Source organism: Phocoena phocoena, chromosome 19, assembly GCF_963924675.1.
Source record: "Phocoena phocoena chromosome 19, mPhoPho1.1, whole genome shotgun sequence".
Classification (NCBI taxonomy): Eukaryota; Metazoa; Chordata; class Mammalia; order Artiodactyla; family Phocoenidae; genus Phocoena; species Phocoena phocoena.
The window spans coordinates 44,592,760-44,615,344 of NC_089237.1; the positions used below are offsets into that span (position 1 = coordinate 44,592,760).

The 22,585-nt window shown below is 39.0% G+C and overlaps 2 protein-coding genes across 2 annotated transcripts in view; one reads left to right on the plus strand and one right to left on the minus strand.

Annotated features, from left to right (window-relative positions):
* Positions 1-499: 499 nt before the first annotated feature.
* Positions 500-7,604, plus strand: CRYBA1 (crystallin beta A1). The gene is made up of 6 exons (XM_065896919.1): positions 500-535; positions 1,914-1,978; positions 2,996-3,114; positions 4,755-4,896; positions 6,913-7,055; positions 7,327-7,604. Exons 1-6 carry the CDS (start codon positions 505-507, stop codon positions 7,472-7,474), a joined length of 648 nt encoding a protein of 215 aa, XP_065752991.1. The 5' UTR covers positions 500-504; the 3' UTR covers positions 7,475-7,604.
* Positions 7,605-8,432: 828 nt separating this feature from the next.
* The window catches only part of NUFIP2 (nuclear FMR1 interacting protein 2), a 28,640-nt gene continuing 14,487 nt past the window's right edge, over positions 8,433-22,585 (minus strand). The window contains exons 3-4 of the mRNA XM_065898033.1: positions 18,486-18,518; positions 8,433-8,476 (exon numbers count right to left, since the gene is read on the minus strand). Coding sequence (XP_065754105.1) covers positions 8,433-8,476; positions 18,486-18,518 — 77 coding nt within the window. The remainder of the gene's footprint in view (positions 8,477-18,485; positions 18,519-22,585) is intronic.

A 22,585-nucleotide genomic window follows, 5' to 3' on the forward strand; every position in this document is an offset into this window, starting at 1 on the left:
AGCATAGTTATACATATAAATATGGTATAATGAAGATTTCCAAGCACACACTGAACCATTTTTTTAAAAAATAGAGTTCAGAATTGTAATAATCCTTTGCATTTTAAAACAACAACCACCAAAATGTATATCCTGTATGAGAAGGGAGATGCGTTTTGATGTGTTTGTTACGACATGGGGTCTTAGAAGGTCCTGGGGTGGCGAGAGGAAAAGTAGGGGACAAGATGCACGCAGAGGCCTGTCCTCACCTCCCAGCTGCTCTGAGAGCAAGTCCACAGCAGCCAAGGCCTGCACAGCCAGCCTTGCCCACAGCAGCAGGGCCTCCCTGGATTTCTGTATCCCAGGTTTAAACAAAGCCCTGAGGGATGCCCGCCCAGCAGGCTGAGCCACCAAAGCTCTGGGATCAGGGGGAACAAAAGCAGAGGGAAAGCAGAGTGCTGACAGGGCCGGAGGGCATCAGCCGCAGGGCTATAAAGAGCAGGGCCATAGAGGAAGTGGCACCAGATGGAGACCCAGACTGTGCAGCAGGAGCTGGGTGAGTAAGGCCTTGAGGGGTGCTCTGGTCCTTCCTTTCCTTCCCCTGCAGAAACATGCCCAGAAGGGGGACCCCGTCTTCCTGCCTTGTGGTCAGAGCCTCTGAAGATGGCTGGAGAAGACTGGGGTACTCTGGGGGAGGTAGTCTCCTCTTGCCACCCCAAGAGGAGTCACTTACATGACAATAACCACTGCCCTAGCAACCACGGCTGGGGGCGGGGCATGGGGCCCCAAGAAATGACAGGCTCCTGGGGCATAGGGAGAAGGTAGGGGGGCGAGAGCTAGGAGGTGCTTGTTCAGAACGGAAAGTTACGTCACAGTTTACATGCATCAGTCCCTGGGCCAATACCAGCCAGAGGGAAAAACTATGAATGGCTGTTCTGAGTTAAGAAAATTGACACCCACCTGCCTGTCTTCTTTCTTCCCTCCCTCCTTGACCTCTGCCCCCTGTCCTTCCCGCCTTTACTCTTCCTACCATCGTTTTCTGTCTACCTCACCTCTATGAGCCTCCTCACCTGTAAAACGGGGACAATGATAGTGCTTCCCTCATAGGCTCATTGTGAAGATTAAATGTATTAATGCATGTAAAGCATGTAGGACAGGGCCTGGCATAGGGTGGGCCACTGTTAAGTGTTAGCTATTATCATCATCCTCTTTTCTTCCTCACTTTCCTTCGGTAAGTCTTTCAATGCCGCCCGTCCCCCTCCTCAAACACGCACCACCCCAACATGGGCTCAGCATGGCTCTACATCAGTCACTCTGGAGACCCAGGCCCTGCCATGGAGATGTTCACCCAGGACATATTCAATAGGAAGACAGATCAGTACTGTGATGAGCGCTGACAATGAGGAAAGCAAGCAAGTCACCATAGGCTGGGGAAAGCAGCAAAGTCTCCGGAGGCAAGACCAAGGCTGGGTAGGTCTAGAAGGCAGAGAAGTAGGGAGGGAATGGTGCATGGCTGTGCACAGCTGGTCCGTTTGAGGGCTGTGAGAAGCCAGGTGACAGTGAGACCACGCACTGGTAATATGAAGTGTCTGGACTAGATGGCTGCCAAGGGGTTTATACTGGGGTATGTAAGACTGAGGCGATGCTGCCACCAGCAGCGGGTGCCTGGAGGCAGGCAAGAGGACGAGAGCCACGTTTATCAAGTGGTCATGGCATCTGTTCGGTGCTCTACCTGCGTTATTGCTTCTAATCCTTACGATAACTGCGCATAGAAGTTTTACCGATGGAAAACAACTGAGGCTCGGCTAGTGAGAGGCAGAGCCAGCGTCCCAACCAAAGTCTGTTTACTGGACTTCAAGCCTCCTTTACTTCGGCCTGTGCTCCTCTTCCCTCACCCCAGAGACCATGTCATTGGTGTGTGTTCTGTCTTCCAGAATCCCTTCCAACCACCAAGATGGCTCAAACTAACCCCATGCCGGGGTCTGTGGGGCCATGGAAGGTAAGCCCATCGCTATCACAGGGAAAATTGAGGACTCCATCAGGGCAGGGGGTATAATACCACCTCAGAGCAGGCCTCAGAGCTGTGCTTTTCCATGGGACAGTGACCAACCAATAAAACACCAGCTTGTAGGGGAAAGGTTCACCCAAAATCCAGATGCTGTCTCAGGAAGCTTCTTCTCAGGGTGCCCCATTCGGACAGAAGAAGGATGACCCCGGAAGCCCATGATGGGTGGGAAATGATACCTAGTTTTCTAGGTCAATTTTCCTCCACACCGCTAAAATCATCTTAAAATAGAGCAGCCCAAGTGAATTATGACATGGAAAAACTGAGGGCCCAGAAATGAGGACAGATTTGCCACCAGATCCCAAATAAATGGTTGGACTATATGGTCTCCTGACTCCCAACGTGAGGTTGGTTGTAACCACTGCCTGAAGTGGCTGATCCTCAGCCACTGTTTCCCTCAACACCCTTACCTTCCTCACTGGGTCAACTCTTGAGTCCTGTTCACAGCTTTGGGAGTTGTCCTCTGGCCAGGTTCAAGAGCCAAGTTCTAGTTCAAGGTATGAAAGGGGTTTATCACAACTCTCCCTTTACTCTTTGGGTTTCTATAGCAGGTGTGGCTGGAGAAGCTAAGAAATAATTCACAGGGAGCCCCTGGGTCTCCCAGATTCCTGGCTTCTGGGCCACACTTATGCAGGAAGCATGGTGGAGTAAGAGTCCACAAATCATTGGTACGCCCACTAGGTCGCCTATCATCCCTGGAGGACAATTCCTGTCAGAAACGAATCCCCACGCCTCATCCCGACTGGGCATGTGAACACCGCCAACCAGTGCTATAAGTTCAAACCCCTTCTTAACCCCGTCTACACTAGAAGAGACCTCATCAGGCCTCCTGGGCTGCAGCTAGGGATGGAAAACATAGGGTCAGACACAGGTTAAGATGTTGGCCTGGGCCTCTGTTCTTCCTGATGTACCACTTTCTAGCTCTGTTTTCCCATTTTAATCCCATTTCAGATAACCATCTATGACCAGGAGAACTTCCAGGGCAAGAGAATGGAGTTCACCAGCTCCTGCCCAAATGTCTCTGAGCGCAGTTTTGACAATGTCCGGTCTCTCAAGGTGGAATGTGGCGCGTGAGTATAGACCTCAGCAGAACATCAGGCCCCTTATTTCTGGTCCCTTCAGACATGTGACCATAAAGGTGGAGATCAGGGAAGAAAGATGTTCCCCCAAACTCTAATCATTTCTGGGAGAGAAGCCTCCATACTTAAGTAATCTCAAAACAACAAAAGTCACTACATGCGTAATTTAGTAACTCAAAGCTGGAAGGAACACGAGGTTCTTAGTGGCTTGGTATTAGATTTGGGGGGGGGATTAAAGAAATATATACCATGGGGTGGGGCAGTGATGGTAATCAGTTCTGTGCTTCTGGAGCCCAGAGGCTTCTGCCTGGGATTCCCTCAGAATAGTCACAAGCCCCTTGAGTTTTTCTTTCCTACAGAAAAGAGAGAGGAAACTATCAAGCTAAAGCTTCACAGCTAACTCCCCTCTATGTCCCAGAGCAGACACTGTTAGCTAATTTCTCTTTGAAAAAAGGAACTCAACTCCAGAGAGTAACTGTAGTTCCTAGCTAGTCTTTCAGGAGTTTCTTGGTGGTGGTTAATCTCCTTGGCAAGGAAGACCCTCTCTTGTCTTCTTACTCTTGGCAAGTTAGTTGAGGCCTTGATCATCAGCCTGAAAACACAAAGGCAAGGACTCTACTTTGGCCTAGGCAGAACTGGCCGTGCATGTAGATAGGTTTCCACAAGTTGCTCACCCCCAAAATTGAGCTCTTCAACCCTTAAAGTAAAATTCTTTAAGGTGTCATCAGTAACTGAGTCCTGGTTGTGAAAAATCAATCTGAGGTGTTTTAATAAATAAGGTATAGGTATATATAGGTATGCAGAAGAACCCACAAAGCGACAAGGAAACAAGAGACTAGCATTCATCAGCTGCCTGTTCATCCCTTTGCTTCCTTAGAAAGAAGTCAATAGGTTTGGCTGGAGCCAAAGCAATAGTCAGTCACTAGATCCTGAACCTGGAGCTCCAAGTAGAGAATAAGGTAACTTGGAAAGGAAATATAATTTTAGACTGACTTTGTCAATACTCATTACTCAGGCCAGTGAAGTACACCTCTTCAGTGGATAACCCCAAACAAATATATTTACAAACCCACATAGTGCAGCTGCCATTCTCCACCTCTCATGATAAAAGTATTACTTTGTATGGCTTTTTTTTTTTTTTTAAATCTTTTTTTTTTTTTTTAATTTATTTTATTTATTTATTTTTTGGCTGTGTTGGGTCTTCGTTGCTGTGCACGGACTTTCTCTAGTTGCGGTGAGCGGGGGCTACTCTTCGTTGCAGTGCACGGGCTTCTCATTGCCGTGGCTTCTCTTGTCGCGGAGCACGGGCTCTAGGCGCACAGGCTTCAGTAGTTGTGGCACGTGGACTCCGTAGTTGTGGCTCGCGGGCTCTAGAGCTCAGGCTCAGTAGTTGTGGCGCACGGGCTTAGTTGCTCCGCGGCATGTGGGATCTTCCCGGGTCAGGGCTCGAACCCGTGTCCCCTGCATTGGCAGGCGGATTCTTAACCACTGCGCCACCAGGGAAGCCCCTTTGTATGGCTTTAATTGGATATTTTACCCCACTGTTAACATCTAAAAAAAAAGATGCCTTCTCCATGAGGCCATGTAAGCTCTGAACACCATGAACAAACACCATTACCTGTCTTTGGCAGCTGGATTGGTTATGAGCATACCAGCTTCTGCGGGCAACAGTTTGTTCTCGAGAGAGGAGAGTACCCTCGCTGGGATGCCTGGAGCGGGAGTAATGCCTACCACATTGAGCGCCTCATGTCCTTCCGCCCCATCTGTTCAGCTGTGAGTCCCTGAAATTTTCATTTCTGTGCATGTGGGGGATGGATAAGAGAGGGTGCATATGGACTGACACTTATGTTATGCTGAAATGTGGCAGGAAGGAAAAAAGTATAAAGAGAAAAGAAAAACACTGCTCCCTTAGTTTCTAAGTTTACCATTTGATTTTTTTCTCTCCTAGATGGTATTTTTATTAAGCTAAAAGTAAGGGCTTCTTATAGGTGTCAGGAAGCAGATACTCAGGAGCCCAGATCTTCAGAAGTGCAATAGGATAATCAGTGAGAGCACCTACCATGTAATAAAAGTAAATCCTGGGCCAGTTAGATTTCAGTCTGTGTATCATTTTACCTAGAAACAGGGTAATGCTGAAGTAATCCTTTAGTACAGTGTGATGACTGAAGAAGTAGGCAAGAGTTCCAGCACCTCTTATCTTTGATTCCCAACTTTCTTGTTTCTAACACTAAGCAATATTCAATTATGCATCAGAATGGGATGCTTTTAGTCTTTTGGAGAATCCAAGCAGAAGCAGGATGACCTTGAGGGGTGTGTTGAAAAATGATCCCTACATTGGGAGTAAGGCTAGGCTAAAACCTTTTCAAATGTTCATCTATATCATGTGATCTTCTCATGATTTTAGCTGTTAATTATCTCATCTTAAAGTCCTACCAAAATTCAAGTAGTGGAAATGGTAAACTAAACCGTTCTAGAACTAAAAGGTATTTAGTATTTCCCTATCTGGATGTGTTTTCATCTCACTTTAACTCCGATTTTTTCCCTCTAATGTATTGATATAATTTACACATAGTGAAATACACAAATCCTAAGTGTATATTTTTATGAGTTTTGAAAAACATGTATACCCACATAACCAACACCCTAATCAGAAAGAGAACAATTCCATTGCCCCATAAAATTACCTGGTGTCCCTTTCCAATCAATTGCTCCTTTCCACTTGCTATCACTAAGGCTAGTTTTGCCTGCTTTAAGGTTAGTCTCTGCCTTCTTAATGCCTGTGTAGTCTTCATATCCCCTACTGGACATTTACATTGTTTCCATTGCCATGCACACACACAAACACTTAGGCACACATGGACTTACTTTTCCTATCAATTTGTGGGATCTTTTCCACATTACAATTAATCCTTTGATTGGCTATGTGTTTCAAATATTTTTTCTGCTGTCATAATTTTCCTTCATTGGTCTTTCGTTGTTCCAAAGTGTATCAGTTATTTGTACATCTTAAATGTTATGGTATTGGGACTTCCCTGGCGGCGCAATGATTAAGAATCTGCCTGGCAATGCAGGGGACATGGGTTCGAGCCCTGGTCCAGGAAGATGCCACATGCCGTGGAGCAACTAAGCCCGTGCACCACAACTAATGAGCCTGCGCTCTAGAGCCCGCAAGCCACAACTACTGAGCCCACGTGCCACACTACTGAAGCCCGTGTGCCTAGAGCCTGTGCTCCACAAGAGAAGCCACCGCAATGAGAAGCCCGCCCACCGCAACGAAGGGTAGCCCCCACTCGCCACAAGTAGAGAAAGCCCGCACGCAGCAACGAAGACCCAATGCAGCCAAAAATAAAGACCTTAAAAAAAATCTTAAATGTTACGGTATTAAATTGGATTAAACAGGATAACCCAATTTTTTTTTTTTTTTTTGCGGTACGCGGGCCTCTCACTGTTGCGGCCTCTTCCGTTGCGGAGCACAGGCTCTGGACGCGCAGGCTCAGCGGCCATGGCTCACAGGCCCAGCCGCTCCGCGGCATGTGGGATCTTCCCGGACCGGGGCACGAACCTGTGTCCCCTGCATCGGCAAGCGGACGCTCACCCACTGCGCCACCAGGGAAGCCCAGGATTACCCAATTTTTAAAATCTCTGTATTGCCTGAAGTATTTTTACAATTAATGATCATGTACTTCCTCCTGTAGACCAGGAGTTTTGAGTTTGATAAATGTGATAAAGAATTACAATGACAGCCTTAACACCGGTACTAAACTTAAAAAAAAAATTTCTGCAATATAGAATCATAAGGAGTCTAAGATTACCATCTTTGAGAAAGAAAACTTTATTGGACGACAATGGGAAATCTGTGATGACTACCCCTCCTTGCAAGCCATGGGTTGGTTCAACAACGAAGTTGGTTCCATGAAGATACAATGTGGAGCGTAAGTGCATCTCAGTTTTTCCTCCCCCAGACATTCCTGTATGGAAGGATTTACGTTGACTACTCTCATACCTTTTTTCATAATCAAGGTTAATTTTCAGCTGGTTGTACGTATCTGCTCACAAACGGTGCCTGGCTTATTTAGGATGGCTCTTGTCTTCTAAGCCTAAAAGCCTTCCATATCATTGTGTCGAGGAAAGAGGCTCAGGTTTGGGGGTCTTGACCAGGTTCCTAACTAGTTTTAATAATCCAATCTGCTTTGGCTTTCCTAGCTGGGTTTGCTACCAGTATCCTGGATACCGTGGCTATCAGTATATCTTGGAATGTGACCATCATGGAGGAGACTATAAACACTGGAGAGAGTGGGGTTCTCATGCCCAGACTTCCCAGATTCAATCAATTCGCCGTATCCAACAGTAGTGGATTAGAAGCTCCAAGTAACAATTCCCCAAGCACGAGTCCTTGCTAAGCTATCTAGAATGAATTTTATGTTCTGCTCAGATACTGCTTCCAAATGTTAGCTGCTGATATCCACAATAAATGTCATCAAAAAAACCCAACAACTCTGTAGACTGAATTAACTACCATGCTTTATAGAAATCACATTTACATCTCTGAGAATCTTAAAAGACAAGCTTCAGTAAAACCCCAAGTTCACTTTTGTGTCCTTGCAAGTCACTTACCTGGCCAAGGACAATGATTCCCTATTTCAAAGAACATGAAAGCATGTAACCCAAATGCATCAGTCTATATAGTGACAGACACACTTTTGGTAAATGTTTTTTCATCTTTTCTAACCCCCACTCTAATGTTGATGTTAGCACTGTTTTTTTTTCACTTGTGACAAATCAATGCTAAACAAACTTAGGAAGTTTCTCAAATATGCACTGCCATATTAACAGCTTAGCTCAATTTCAGTTTCTTATTTCAGCCGGAAGAACATAAGGCTCAATGTCATGACAAAAGGCAGGATAGCTGCTCTCACAACCGATTTTTCCATACATACGGCAATTCTTAAGTACCTTAATAACCTGTATGATTAGAAAAAAACCCATGACCTATGACCATGCTATATTTAAGACTTAAATTATTTGTACATTTGACACTTTGAAAAAAATATTATCAATGTCATGATCTTAACTTAGTTTTCAGTAGTTTTTTTGAATTAAAGCACACAAAAGATGATAACACAAACACCTCAGAAACTTTAAAATTTTTTATTCAACAATGTACACTTATTGTCTCTTAATTTGATCTACAAATTTCTCAAGTTTTTTTTCCTGATAAAATAAGTAAATCTGGGTATGGATGTAGAGTGTTTGTAATTTGTATTTTTGAAACACTGAACATGAAGTAAGACACCAATAAAGGAAGATCATCATGTAACGGACACTTCCTCAGAATCCATGACGTCAGAAACAGCTATGGCAAATACCGAAGCATTTAGCAAAAGGGTAAATTTCTGGCCACTGTTCTTGTATCTAGAAAAGGCCTATCATTCTGACTGGTCAAAACAAACACTGAAAAAACATTTTTTAAATTGGGAGATGGAAGGAAAAAAATCCTCTAACATAATTGTAGCCCATTAATTGTCCTTTCCCCCAGATTAAGAGGTAACTCAGCTCCTAAGTGCTGATGCACACAAGACACAGAAATTACTTTGCTCCTCCAATAACGTTCTAAGACTGAACATGTGAACCACTGACAGATGCTGAGGAGTAGCCATAGCCATCAAAGATGATGCTACACTCCTGCATTCATGCCTTTTAAGGCCATGCATTATGGGCCACCTTTCACATCTTGATTAGTAGACTTAGATTTTAACTGTCACTTTCAGTGAAGGTATAGAAAGGTTTTGCTGTGTTTTCAAAGACAACATATATTAAGAGCACACTTGATGATAGAGAAGTAATATTCTTCTATACATAGGAAAAAGCTATAAAACAGAAATATTTCTTTTATATCTAGGAGCAAGGGGAAAATACCATTAGTATTATCTCTACTTAAACATATTAGCCTCTTCTACAAAGGTCCGGAAGAGAATATAAAACAATCTTTTAGAAGATGATTTGACAAAACCTGGCCAGTACATCTACACAACCTTTAAGTACACATACATGTGAAGTAAAGCTATTTAGTACATGCAGACTGCAGCAATTAAACCAAATCAGCTCAGTTTCTAACTTGTTCTAATCAGCCTGGGCAGTTTTAAAAAGATACACATCATCTTTAACCTGTGCTTTGATCTTTAAAGAATTGAATGATTCTTAAGTCAGTCAGTCATTCAGTAAACCAAATTTATGCTAAAGCAAAGGTAAAAAGGCTATCCTACCTTTAAACCAGGTTCAGAGGTTTAACATAGAATTGTCACAGAACTCCATGTGGCAAAGGTCCTTCCTTCACTTCAGTTTCAATTACTTCCCATTTCTATTTGATCAAATCAACGAAAATTTCATTGAAGAGTATCCAACAGTTTGTAAAGCTGATAAAACTGCCCTGTTTCAAAAAAAAGCCCTTTAGTAGACATGAGTCAAGCTCTCATTTTAAACCTGTTATTAAAATAGGTGCCAATTTTCCTCTCTTCTAGTTCCACTGATGAGCTAGCCCAGAACTCTAACTTTGAGCCATGTTTCTAAACATGGTAAAGCTAAGAGCAGCAAAGTAATAAGGATAGGTCACTTTTGGTAATGACACACAAATTAAACTTTCAAGACATGTGCATAGCTTTATTCATCTACTTAGATCTAACCTTTTCATGGAGCTTCGGCAAAATTCGAGTGTGCAAAATGCATTTCTAAAACGTAATGCAAGCAAAGCTTTTCACATTTACACTGGCAGGAAATACAGAGAAACTAACAAGTCACAGTAGGGAGAGTTCAGATCTTTTTTTTCTTTTTTTTTTTTAATGACAGAATTGCACAGTTCATTATTTTGAGACAATTGTTGCAGACATAAATATTTAAAATTTTCTAAGCAAGGTGCTTTAACAATAAAAAATTTTAAAGTTGGAAAGAGCCAATAACTTGGATCATAGCTCACATAGAATTCCAAATGAAAGTGGACTCCATTATCTCCCTAGATTTTGCAAACAATGCTTTTTATAACACTAAAGGAAACAGCAAGCTGAAACTTCTTTCAAAGCACACAAGAAATGGTGTCATCACATTACTTGAAGAAGGTGCTGAGCGGGGAGGGAAAGAAAGTGAAGAATCCTTTTACTATTTCCCACTACAGAACAGCCACTAACAGACTAAGAACCGAAAAAAAAAAAAAAAAAAAAAAAAGAAAAAGAAACAACCAAAAAAGTAAATCAAATCACTTCCCAGTTTATAAAATAGTTCCAGTTTGTGACGAGATCTGTAACTTTAAACAGAGAGCACCAGTTGGGTGATAGAATGAGCATTTCATACTGCATAAAAATTAGTGAGGTGGTAAGAACCATCAACTATCTCAGGCATTGTAACATGGCCTTCCCAATTTTTTTTTTTAATATACATGCAAGGCACATTGATATAAAAATAGATCTCTGGCCAACAAATATATTAAATAAGCAAATTAAAATTTTGGCTTTGCAATATTGGCAACATCAAAATATAATCAGATAGCTTTGGACCACATCTCTCTCTCATATTCTTCCACCCCATTTGGTGTTTTTCCTCCATCATATTGGGTTCAATCTCTTTCAAGTTTGAGTATGTGCTTGAGAAATGACTTTTCCTCTTGTAAAGTAGCATAAGTTTATCTTTCCTAAGTAAAAGTACGCTAGAGAAGCAGAATAGTTGGTTTTGATTGATTTGATTAAACTAAATCGGATTGGCTTGGGGCAACATTATTTCTCCTCTGTATACAAACAAAAATAAGCTCCCAGTATATATAGTAGACAATTGTTTTCTTTCTAAAAGATCAGCAACAAACCAATGATACTACTTCCTTTAAGCCATTCTTCCCAACTCCTCTTTTTGAGGCAGAGGGAATAACAGAAGCAAAATTAAGATTTAAAAGATTTTCAGTAGTAGAAGACATTTTAAGGCCAAAACGTGTAATACTAACAGAATTTGTATTTTCCTAAGTTAATGTCCTTCATAGGCCAACACCATAAATAATTTGTACTGATTCCCTCCCAAAGAGAATTTTTAAATTCATTCACTTTTGTTAGTGGCTGTGCTACAGGAAAGGTATCAAAGCAACCTATAAAGGTATGGTATATAGTAATGTAAAAAGTGCATCACATTCTTGATTTTTCAGTTTCTCATAGCAGCAGCAGGATTAATCCAAGACAGAAAATAGTTGTATTCTCATCCTAAAAATGCAACAATACCTAATGAAATGTATTCAGTATCATGAAAGGATCCTCCTCCATGGAGGATAAAGGAAACAAACAGGGGTAAACTAAAGGCATTCATTCATATTTACATATTAAACCACTTTTGTTAACACCAAATCTTTACACCTAGCAAAAGAAATATTTAAGAATAAAGCAGACATTACTAAAGCAGTATCCATTTTTGGAGCCTTTGTTTAGCACCTGAGGAGAAAAGGATTTATGGAAAGCTCTGCAATTTGCCTCAAGTTGGTTTTGTTGGTCTACAGAGTAAAATTTTGATATGCAATCAAAGTGAAACTGAATTGGAAAATAAATGTCTGTAGCTATTTTAATAAGGCTGCAGAAAAGGGATACTGCAGTACTATAAAATGGCTTTAGAACTCTGGACATAAACAAAATCTTACGGATACATAGGGAAGTCTGAATCAGCAAACCCACTTGTGAGGATGGCCGTTCCATAGGTTTCTAGCACATAACTGCTATTTGACACTCCCAGTAATGCAAAAGCAATATACCATTCATGCTTCACCGAGTGTTTTTGTTGTGTAGACAACTTAAAACTATTTATTCGTAAGACCCTTCTTGAGTAGCAAAATGGTGTGAAATTTAGTTTAAAACTCGGTAAATTTTGAGTGAAGTGAAATTTTGCTTTTGAGTGAAGCCAATGATTCATCATTCTTTAAACCAACCCAGGGTGGTCCTGGTTCTCACACACCTGAACAGATTGATGTATATTTAAAAAGAAACATTTTAAGATACTTAAAGCAGAAGCCCATCTTTCTCAAAATAAAAGAATCCTGGTGCTCTGTCAATTAATTACATTAATGAAAATAACATCAATATTAAGAACTAATGATAACCTAATGCATCTCTGCAAACATAAAGCAGTTATTATTCTTTTAGTCTTATCCTCTGCCCCTCCCCTTTAAACAAATATCAACATTTTTGGGGAAAAAAGCTGAGCAAATTCTACCCTTTCTTTTAAAAACTCAACAGGAAAATTATGGGTAGGACTATTAAAAGACACTGCCTGATCAGAATCTACAACTGGTGCAGCATTAACAGACCTGATCATAATATGTATTTGTCCCACTATAGTGTGTTTTACACAGTTAGCACAGGTATACAAGAGAGATCATGTGTTATTTGAGGATATGGCTCAGTGGCATAACTATTCTCATAATCCTTGGAAAGTGTAGACTTTTCATCTATTTCTAGAACTTGAGGAAGAAAGCCTTGAAAGAATGACTTCCTCCTTATTCAAAGTCCTCTTATAAATTTCCTTGACTGTGGCCATTTGGTACATGACGTACAATTTCACTAAAAAAGTTTACAGCAAAAAATAAACCATTAGATGCCTCCAACTGGGTTAGCAACAAGCCTAACAACCAAGTACGGAACTACCACTGCTATGTAATGTTTTGTGAAAGAAACACATTTTGTACTGTGGACAACACTCATTGAGGTTTGTCATATTTTCCCTAGAAACGGCTATTTGAAAAAACAATGCAGCACTTTTTTTCCTTTATAAAGTTTTTGCAGATTCTGTGATGATTAGGGTAAGCAGATGATTAAGGAAAACAGCAAAATTCTAAACCTCTCCAGCCATTTACTTTAAGGAAAAACAAACTGCCATTAACAAATTCCTAGTTATTGTCTATCCACTCCTAGAAAGTAGAGGAGGAGGAAGGGCTGACTACAGATGCTGTAAATACATTGTATGTGAAAGCTCATTATTACTGAAGTCAGAGGAAAGGCTATGGAATTAACTTCAGTTCAGCAAAGTGGGGTGAATGAAGAGAAAGATAAATACACCCTGTCTTTTGTGGGGAAGGGGAATTATTCAAGACATCTACAAGAGAGTGGTATGTGACACAGACACCTACAATCAAGACAGATTTAAAAAGAAATCTTCACCCTTAATTAGTATCTTCATAGCTATTAAAAAAATAGGTCATGATTTCATTCTTAGTGCCATTTTTCAAATACTACCCTTTTAAGGATTAAAACCACCTGACTTTATTCTGTGTAATGAAAACAAATGGCACAAAATAAATACAAGTTCATTCTCTGAATACTAATATAATGTCTTACACACATTCATTTACTAATTTTTAATATCTCCTTCTCTCTCACACACACAAGCACTCAACAAACACACACACAGACACACACCTTTTCAGTCTTTATAATGGAGGGATGTTAAAAATCCCCTCTAGACTGTATTTGGTTTATGCTACAGTACTAATACTCTGAGTTGAAGAAAAATTCTTTATACCAAACAATAACACATCAATGTTATTTAAATGTGCTAAATTAATCACAGCTGAAGCTTACACAAAATAATCAGAAAACATCAACTCTTAAGATTTTTCTTTTTTTAATAAGTGCTCTGTAAGGAATTGTGTGAGGACCTAAGAAAGATTGCGACAAGTAGAGTTAAGTGTTACCAAACAGCACAAAGGAGACATGTCTCAAAGTCCTGCTTGTACCTAGGCAAGTAAGTCCATTAACCCAATGCCCCCAAAATACTGACAGTTAATTATGGGGCACTAGGGTTCCAGAAGGTTAAGAGACATCCCTAACTCTATACCTCTAACCATATAATCAAGGAAATTTCAGTGGGGAAATCAAAGTGAAATGTTGCATTGTTTCATTTAGAAGTGAGACTCAAAAACCTTTGGACAGACACAGAGATGGGGTACATTCTCTTTTTGGCTTCTCTAAACATGGAGGCCTGAGGGATATGGAAGGGAAGTAGGAAAGCAATGACAACTTTCAAAAGGTATTTTCAAGTAAGTGTTGCTTCTAAATTAAAAATTCAGATGCGGGCTGTTTTTTTTTTTTTTCCTTTTAAAATATATATTCATTCAACCTCTGTATATCACAAACCCAGAAAGTGTCTTGTGAGTTGTGACACAGAAGAGCTTTCAAATTCCAGGTAAGCAAAATGGATGTTTAAAAAGAGGGTGACAAGGGGAGAGGGAGAGAATCTGGCCCTAAGGCGACAAGTGGTTACACAAGGCAATTGAACACACAGCAGAACTTTAAAACCTGTAAAACAAACTGGAGCCTTTTTTTTTTCCTTTAATCAACCTTGTATCTTTTTTTTTTAACCTTTTGAAAATTTTTATTTAAAAAAAAAACACAAAAACACAGACTTCTTTCACTTCAGTATGTGGTATGATGCATTTTCCAGTTTGTTCAATGCTTTAAAGCTCAAGGATGCCTCTGCTTTCAATTGTACATGGGCCTGAAGCATCCTAGCTTTTGGCAAGCAGGCAGGAGACTCAACAAAAATCAAAATAGAACAAGGCAGACTAAATGCAGGGCACATCTGTAAACATATTATACATTTGCAAATTACAATATCTGTAAAAGTGATACAGTTTACAGGGGAAATGAAACTATCTGGAACTGGCCTACCACAAGTTTCTGAACCTGGACTGATACAATAAGTTATTATATATATATATTATGTATAAAAGTTTTGTTTACATCAAGTGGAATTGGCAATCCATGCTTATACTTTTAAAATCTAAGCAGGGCAGAAATCCAGACTATAAAGATATTTTCTCTACTCTATGCTGAGTCCAACAGCTTCTTTCACAAACTACTTGTTAAAAGCCTCAAATAATCAAAACAAGAAAACTCATCCATACTACAGTCGCTCAAAACTGGACATTTCTTAAGCAAAAGGGTTGAGCAGAAGTAGTTACTTTCTCCCCAAATACCCCTGGGGATCCAGTCTACTTTTATTAGAAGACTACATCTCTCTATATAAATGCCCTGCTATTTTAACCTGTATTTGACATACATGGATATACTAATTTCTATGTGTGTGTGACGCAATGCTATGTCAGGCCAGAGAACTTGTTTTTACGCCACTAACACCACCCAATCTTAAATTGGACCCTTAGTTTCTGCACACACAAAAAAACTTATTTTAGCATGCTATATACAAGCTGCAGTGCAACAGGATGGTAATGTGATGATAAGACAGGGCTAATGCTCTTCTCTGCCCAAAAGAAAATTTCCAGAATTTCACATTATTTTCTTTAAAAAACCCATTTGCTCTAGTATTAAAATATATTTATTAAGATATAATCAGAAGCTAATAAGCTCAAAAGTATAGTCTGAATGGAAACACACCTTCTATAGGCAGGGTTTATTACCTCCTCACTGGCTAAAAACATGAAGTTTCATAGTTTTCATGGACTTTTTTCTTCCCCCTTTAGATTATTTCTGAGAAATTAAAAGAGAATTTACAGAAAGGTACAGAAGTTTCTCTTCAGATGTTTGATGAAAAACAAGAAAAACAGCACATTTAGTGTTAGTGACAGAGAGCAAGTCCGGAGCACCTACAGTTGAAAAGCAGAATATATTTTTGCTCCCACTTACACAATTACATTAAAATATGGGCACAGGAGTATTTTTCCATATTAAATATCTAAAGCCAATTGTTTGTTCTGTAACTTTTCTTTAAATGACACTCATGGATTCTTTACTTATTAAAGTCCAATATGTAACCAAAGCCAAGTGAACTATGTACCACCAACTATTCCAGAACTGTAGAACTTCAATGCCCTCCCCTATCCCCACCCCACAAAAAAATAAAAGGAAAGAAAGGAAATATTTCCCCAACACCCCACAGAGGCTGCTTAACTCCTGGCAAGACATGCAAATCATATTCTCTAAAAAAATACACCCCTGCAAACTTCAAGGCATTTTATCCAGCATTCTCGCAGGGCTCATAGTATAACCAAAAGATCAAGGGAGGAGTGGGGAAAAATGTTGAATCATTCTGGGTTCCCCGTGATTAGTGTATCACTTTAGTCACAGAACAAGATACAGAGATCTTTAAGTGGATTTGCCTTTCCAGTGGGTCATTTGTTGCCCAAGTTGGTGACAGCAGGAACTTTAGAACCACGCTTGTTAATAAGTCCATATTCATTAATCACTTGCATTCACACTTAAAAACGAAAACTAACAAAAGAAAAAAGAAAAAAAACTATTCAGTACCAGAGATTAAATAACCATGTGTAGTCTCTTGAAATAAATTTGATTCCTTAAGAAGTCTAATTACTTTCAGGTGCCTTTTTTTTAAATAACTATATATATATATGTATATATATATATATTTGTATATATTATCCTGTGATTCTACTTATGGTTCCTCTGCTGCGTTGAAGATCTAGGAGCATAAAAGCCTTGTGTCCCCCATGAACGGTGGCTCTAATGCTGCAGAAAGGTTACAAATAGGCAGTCTGGTCCTTCATTGATCTGGACTATCCATGGCTTCATTGTAAGTGATTATCCTTTTGGGATCTGGAGGAAAGTTTAAAAAATAAACACATAAATAAAAACAAAGTCTGAAATCCCCAAATGCCCATGTTCAAAAAACAAATCCCAAATAACCATCATCATGTAAACTCCTTTTATGAAAACACAATTTAAAGGCCATTTCCTCTTTGTATCAACACATGTGTGATTCACTTTTTCTCAAATAAATCCACCTCAATGGATTCCCAGCATAAAGGTCCTCGAGCCAGTGAAGGGCCTCAACACCTACACGTTAAATAAGAGGGTTGAGTTCAATTAACCAGGACAATGTGTTTCTCCTGATTATAAAAGTAGCACATTTGAAAAAAGGAGACAAAGGTTAAGTCATCAATAATCCAATACTAAAGTAAACACTTAGATTTATTTTCTTTTGTTCTTCTCAGCAAAATGAAGTCAAAATTTATTTAAGAAATGTGGATTGTCTATTAAGGAACTGCTCAAGAAACACCTAGCACCAAAAATTTCAGGTTAAATTAAAGCAAAACTACCAGTTCAGTCCTAATTATTACTTATTTCTTCCCTCTAATTTCCCATAGCACCACCAGACTTTATTCTCAGCAACAGCAAAAACCTGTGGATATCCTAGGTTGAAGTATAAAACAGTCAGAATGTGTCTGGGCAAAGACTCCAGTGTTATTTTAAATTGCCTTTATTTATCTGTATGCCCCCCTCTTCTGGAGAGCAATGTTTTTATTACATACTATGTCTATCTACCCTAAGAACTTTTTGAAGTACACATGCTTTAATGAAAATAAAACTTGTCAACCTAATAGAAAAGTATAAAGGCCTGAAAATAATATCGAAGAATTCAAGCTCACCTGAGGCTAAGAATCAATCTAACTTAGTCCAGAAACAATATCCTTTCTAGAACTCCAAGGGACATCCATTAGCAGCCTGCCAGGAAGGCAACACTCAATTCTTAATAGTTAATAACCATTTTAGAGTAAAAAATAGGTAGGTCTACTTCTGCAGGGTATATTTTCTAGTCTATGTTTTAAATGTGTGTTTGAATAAGGAGGTACACAGAAAGCAATTCAAAATAATTTAAGAGCTTGCTAGTTATTTTCAGGTCATGGCTATGTTAGACAAAAAAGACCTGGCCTAAGAATAAGAGAGGATGGAAGAAGAAGCAATGCTGGAAAATCGGGGAATCTTACTTTCTAGTCCGGACACTTTCTAGTTTATATAGTAACCCCTCTGTGCCTCAGTTTCCTAATTTGTAGTAAGAAAACAGAATTTCTAATGCCTTCAAGTTCTGAAATTCTAGGACTTTCACATTCATCTGAAATTCACTTATTTTAACTAGCAAGGTGGATGGCAAGTGGGATCCAGCCCTGTAAGTGGGCTTAGAGGGCTCTGAAAGCCAAAATCTATTATTAGTGACTGACTCTCCAAACCAATACTCACTTTATTTCAGGTATCCCACAACTAACATATTTTATTGTATTTGGAAATAAAGCACTCAATAATTAAGATACGCAATTTTCAGTTTTTTGAAAATTCCAAATTATCCAGATGTGGATTATCCACTCCCTCTGCCCTCCTGCTACTCACATCTTGTTTACGGGAGTGAAGGAAGCTAATCTGCTATTCTGTAGATTTCTAACCTTCTTTGCAGAGAATATACAGCCCAAATAAGGTTTTTAAAACAGCTAATATTTTTATGAACTATGAATTTCAGTTCTTAGGCTACCGTTTGTCTATCACACAAATACAGATAAAGACTGGCCATAAGGACATTTTAGGTAACCTAACCATTCTTACCTTGCTTCTGCAAATTCCAAACAGATTCCATTTCTGCAAAGAAGGAAAAAAAGGATTATTTTTATACACCAAGTTTTGTAGAGCGAAGTTTAAAGCTATGCTTTTCACTTTAAACCTAAAAAACCTAGATGGATTATTGCTGGGCTGGAGGTAGCGCTGGGTTCTATGAAACCCAGACAAAATATTCATATTTTCCTTTAATTCTTGAGAGTGTCACTGAGATGGCCTTAAATGTTGATTACAGAAAATCAATTATTACCTGAAATCAAATTGCCAAGAGAACAATCTGTCTGCACAAACAGTAAAGATATGCACATGCATGCTACAGATAAAATGATATTTTTGTAATAGCTCATTGTTATTAAAAAACACCAAGTATTTTTTGTCAACCCATCATCCTTCAACAAGGTGCCGACGTCTTTTGAATGAAGCATTCATCAAATTTAATTAAGCTTGACACTTAAAATGCCTTATTAAAATTTTACTTAACTCTGTGTTATAGGTAAGTAGTTCTCTCCTACAAACCCAACCTACTCTTCTTAACCCATAAGGTCAAAATGTCAATCCATACCTATTTATTAATAACAACACAACCCTTACCTGTTCCAATTCCATTCAAATGTGACCATTTACAATGTGCCTATTTTAGTATCTTAGAATAAGGGAAGTAGGTACATGACCAAACTGTAGTGACATACAGAGAGGGCAAGAAAAACTCTACCTGGAAGCATAAGAAAAAGCTTCACAGAAGGGATATTTGAAGGCTTGAGGAATAAGACAGTAGACGACTATTACACCACAAGAACCTAAGAACTGTTCCTTGAAAGGAGATTAATGTAAACAAAAACTACTTAGTAATAGGAATGACCTATAACTAACACTGAGAATAAGTGCTCTTCCACAGCCCTATACCTACCATTTTGAAAAGACAAAAAGGCGATTCTTATTCTGTATAACTGGACTGTCTGTAACTGTATTCTGTAATTTATCAGCAACCAATTATAGTTAAGGAAAAATAAAACTGGAGCTCATTAAGATCAGATACATCTGAACATGGGTTATAGTTAAGGTACAACATAATAGCTCCCCAGGGCTAAAAGGAAGTAAGTGTCTAGATCTAAAATTATTACTTTTTGTTTTATGTGAATGGATGGGGTCAGGGAATGGTAGAATCACATTCTCCCTGCCCCCACCCCATCAAACTCACTTCTAAAAAACCTGCTAAGATTTTTTGAAAATTTGTCAAAATTGCATGTTTGGAGTAATGGGTTAATTATTCAAAATGATCAAAGAGTTACCCAGATAAAATCCCATTCAAGGTATCACAGCGATTCCCTGATTAAACAAAGACTGGGAATAATGCACTGGTTGCCACTTGGTCCAAGAGCTTAGATGGATGCTATGGCCTTTAAATTGCTGAGCAGATGCCAATCTAAAGATTGGCAGGAAAATTCCCATCTCCTAGGAGGTCTAAGGAGAGAGAATTGCAACCAGTCTAATCTGGGGAAAAAAAGAAGATATATCAGGAAAGGAATTCTAGTCATGGCACTCACGTATCTATCACTTCAATATAATTTCTAATCCCACTAGTTTCAGGCAATTAGGAGTAGCTGCAATAGTCATTAGAGCTGTTATCTACAAACTTCTGGATCTCAGAATGGCTTACTTTAAGAAGTCCAAAGATAAGCCTTCCTTTGGTTGACCTCACTACAGAAAAAATTAATCCGACCACCTTTCCCCCTTTTATAGTACAGAAATCTCCCATTTTGCAACAGATAAATTCCTGAGTTGTGTATACACATATTACTTGATGCTCATTATTTAAAGTCTGCTTAATGCAAAGATACATCTATATTTAGTTGTATGTTGTGAAAAGAAAAGAACAATAGAACTTTTCATTGTTATAGCCCGCCTATGCTATAACATTTTCCTTTCTCTTCCCAGCCTAAAACCTCAACCTGCCGCTGCCCCACCGTTTTTTTTGGTGGGGGGGGCGGCGGGAGAAGGGCACTACATTCAAGAGTCACAGTAGCAGCATACTATTGTACTTCTAAAGCTGAGTAAACATACACATTTAGAATAAAGACAAAAATAACTTTGCAAACATCCCATTTCTTTAGTGGATTGAAGACATTTCCTTAGCTTCAACTAGGACATTCAGCTTTACATTCTACTCTAATAATTTTAAATTATTTCTGGCAAGAAAATTTTATTACCCTCAAATATGGGCTCTGGAGTAGTGAATTTGACTATGACTTCTGAGGAGGGAAAAGGGATGCTGACTTAGTTAAAAAATTAGTCATGGGCCAGCCTAGCTTCCAGCCAGGAAATCAGCATTATCTGCAGTGTTGTACTGAGAAATGAATGCAATTCCCCTTCCTGCTATTTAATATCAATTACTTCTATAACTAGTAGCAACTTGATCTCCTTGACTAGAATTTAATGTTTCCATGAAACTCCAAGTTAAGATGAAAAAGAAGGGGAAATAAATCAAATATTGTTTGCAGGATTATATGCCATGCTTCAACCACTCTAAAAAGACTAACAAGAAGCTAGTGACAGAGAATACATGGGAAATAACTGAATGACATTTTGCCCTCTTTTAGGTTACAGAAGTTTGGATTCAGACATTAAATATGAAATGAGTTTCTGTTTAACTTTATAACAAGAGAAGCTGAACAAGTATAAAGAAGCCTACAGAAGGCACCTTGAACTATACAGAATCATAACATAGCATAACATTAATCTTTTTAACACTGCCCTCTTCTACACGCATGCACTCACACACACACACACGTCTAACTTCCCAGTTCTTTTAAAACAGGAATCACATCACCCAATTATGTAAACAGTTATTGAGAAACAGCCACAGGGCCAAACTTGGTAGGCAATTTTGTCATGATTCTATCATTTAAACTACCACCACCCAAGTTTGAAATTTTACTGTATCAAAATTTTAAAAATTCAAATATTTAGTAATGCCACTCAAATGAATAAAATGTAACATTCAATTTTCTAAAGCAGACTACCTTCTATGTAGTTCCCCATCTCAAGGCTTCCTGTAGTAAATGTCCAATTACCTACAAGTTCTTAATTCCAAGTGGATTAAAAAGCACTACTTAGGGGATAGGGATATAGATGCAAAAACAGAAAGAAATGCTCTGCCTCTGTGAGCTTAGTAGAGTAGGTAGGTAGCTTTTCTAGGTAGAAGAAACATCAGCACAAACAAAGCTTGATGGTATTTTAAACAAGGTGTGCTAATTTAAAGCAGTCAGCCAACTGGGTTCTACATATCACTTGTTTTTGCAAATAAAGTTTTACTGGAACAGAGCCACGCCCACCGCTTTTGTGTACAAGGCTGAACCAATAACAACAGAGACTGGCTCACAAAGCCTAAAATATATACTATCTGGTCCTTTTATAAAACAAGTTTTCTGACCCAGGCTTTAGCAGTCACAGGTAATTTAGTAAGTCACTAAGAGGAAAAGATTTAGACAAAGAACAACACTATTCAGGGAACAAAGCTGAAAGTCATCAAGAAGGAAAGATTTAGACAAAGAAAGATGCCTTTTTGCTATTTTGGGGAAAGAGCACAAAGCATTCATAAAGAAAAGTTTGTTATTTAATTACATCGGTGAAGGGAACTTACTGAAGAAATATGAGGTTATTAACTAAATATTAGGAATGATTCCTCAAGGCAGCTGAAGAGAATGGATGAAATGACAATACAGAAAAAGAGCCCAGTAAATGTTACTGCAGAAGTAAAGAATTTAGGACAGTTGTATTAGAGATAGAAAAGAATGGAGATGTTAGAGAGGATCCATATAAACCTAACGATAAGGGTTGTATTTGTATTGTATGTTAATTCACTGAGAGGGAAGGCAAGAAAGAGCGAGCAAGTTTTGGGAAAAAAATGAATTCAGTTTTACAAACACAGAATTGGTGTGATGTTGAATTGAATATACGTGGTCTGAACTCAGCATAAAAGCAGCTGAAGAAGTCTTAAGCTTAATTCACAGCAACAGAATTAAATGAGATTACCCAGGAGTTCAAAAGCATGAAAAGGGGACTGAAGGAGCACCAACATTTGAGAAAAAGAG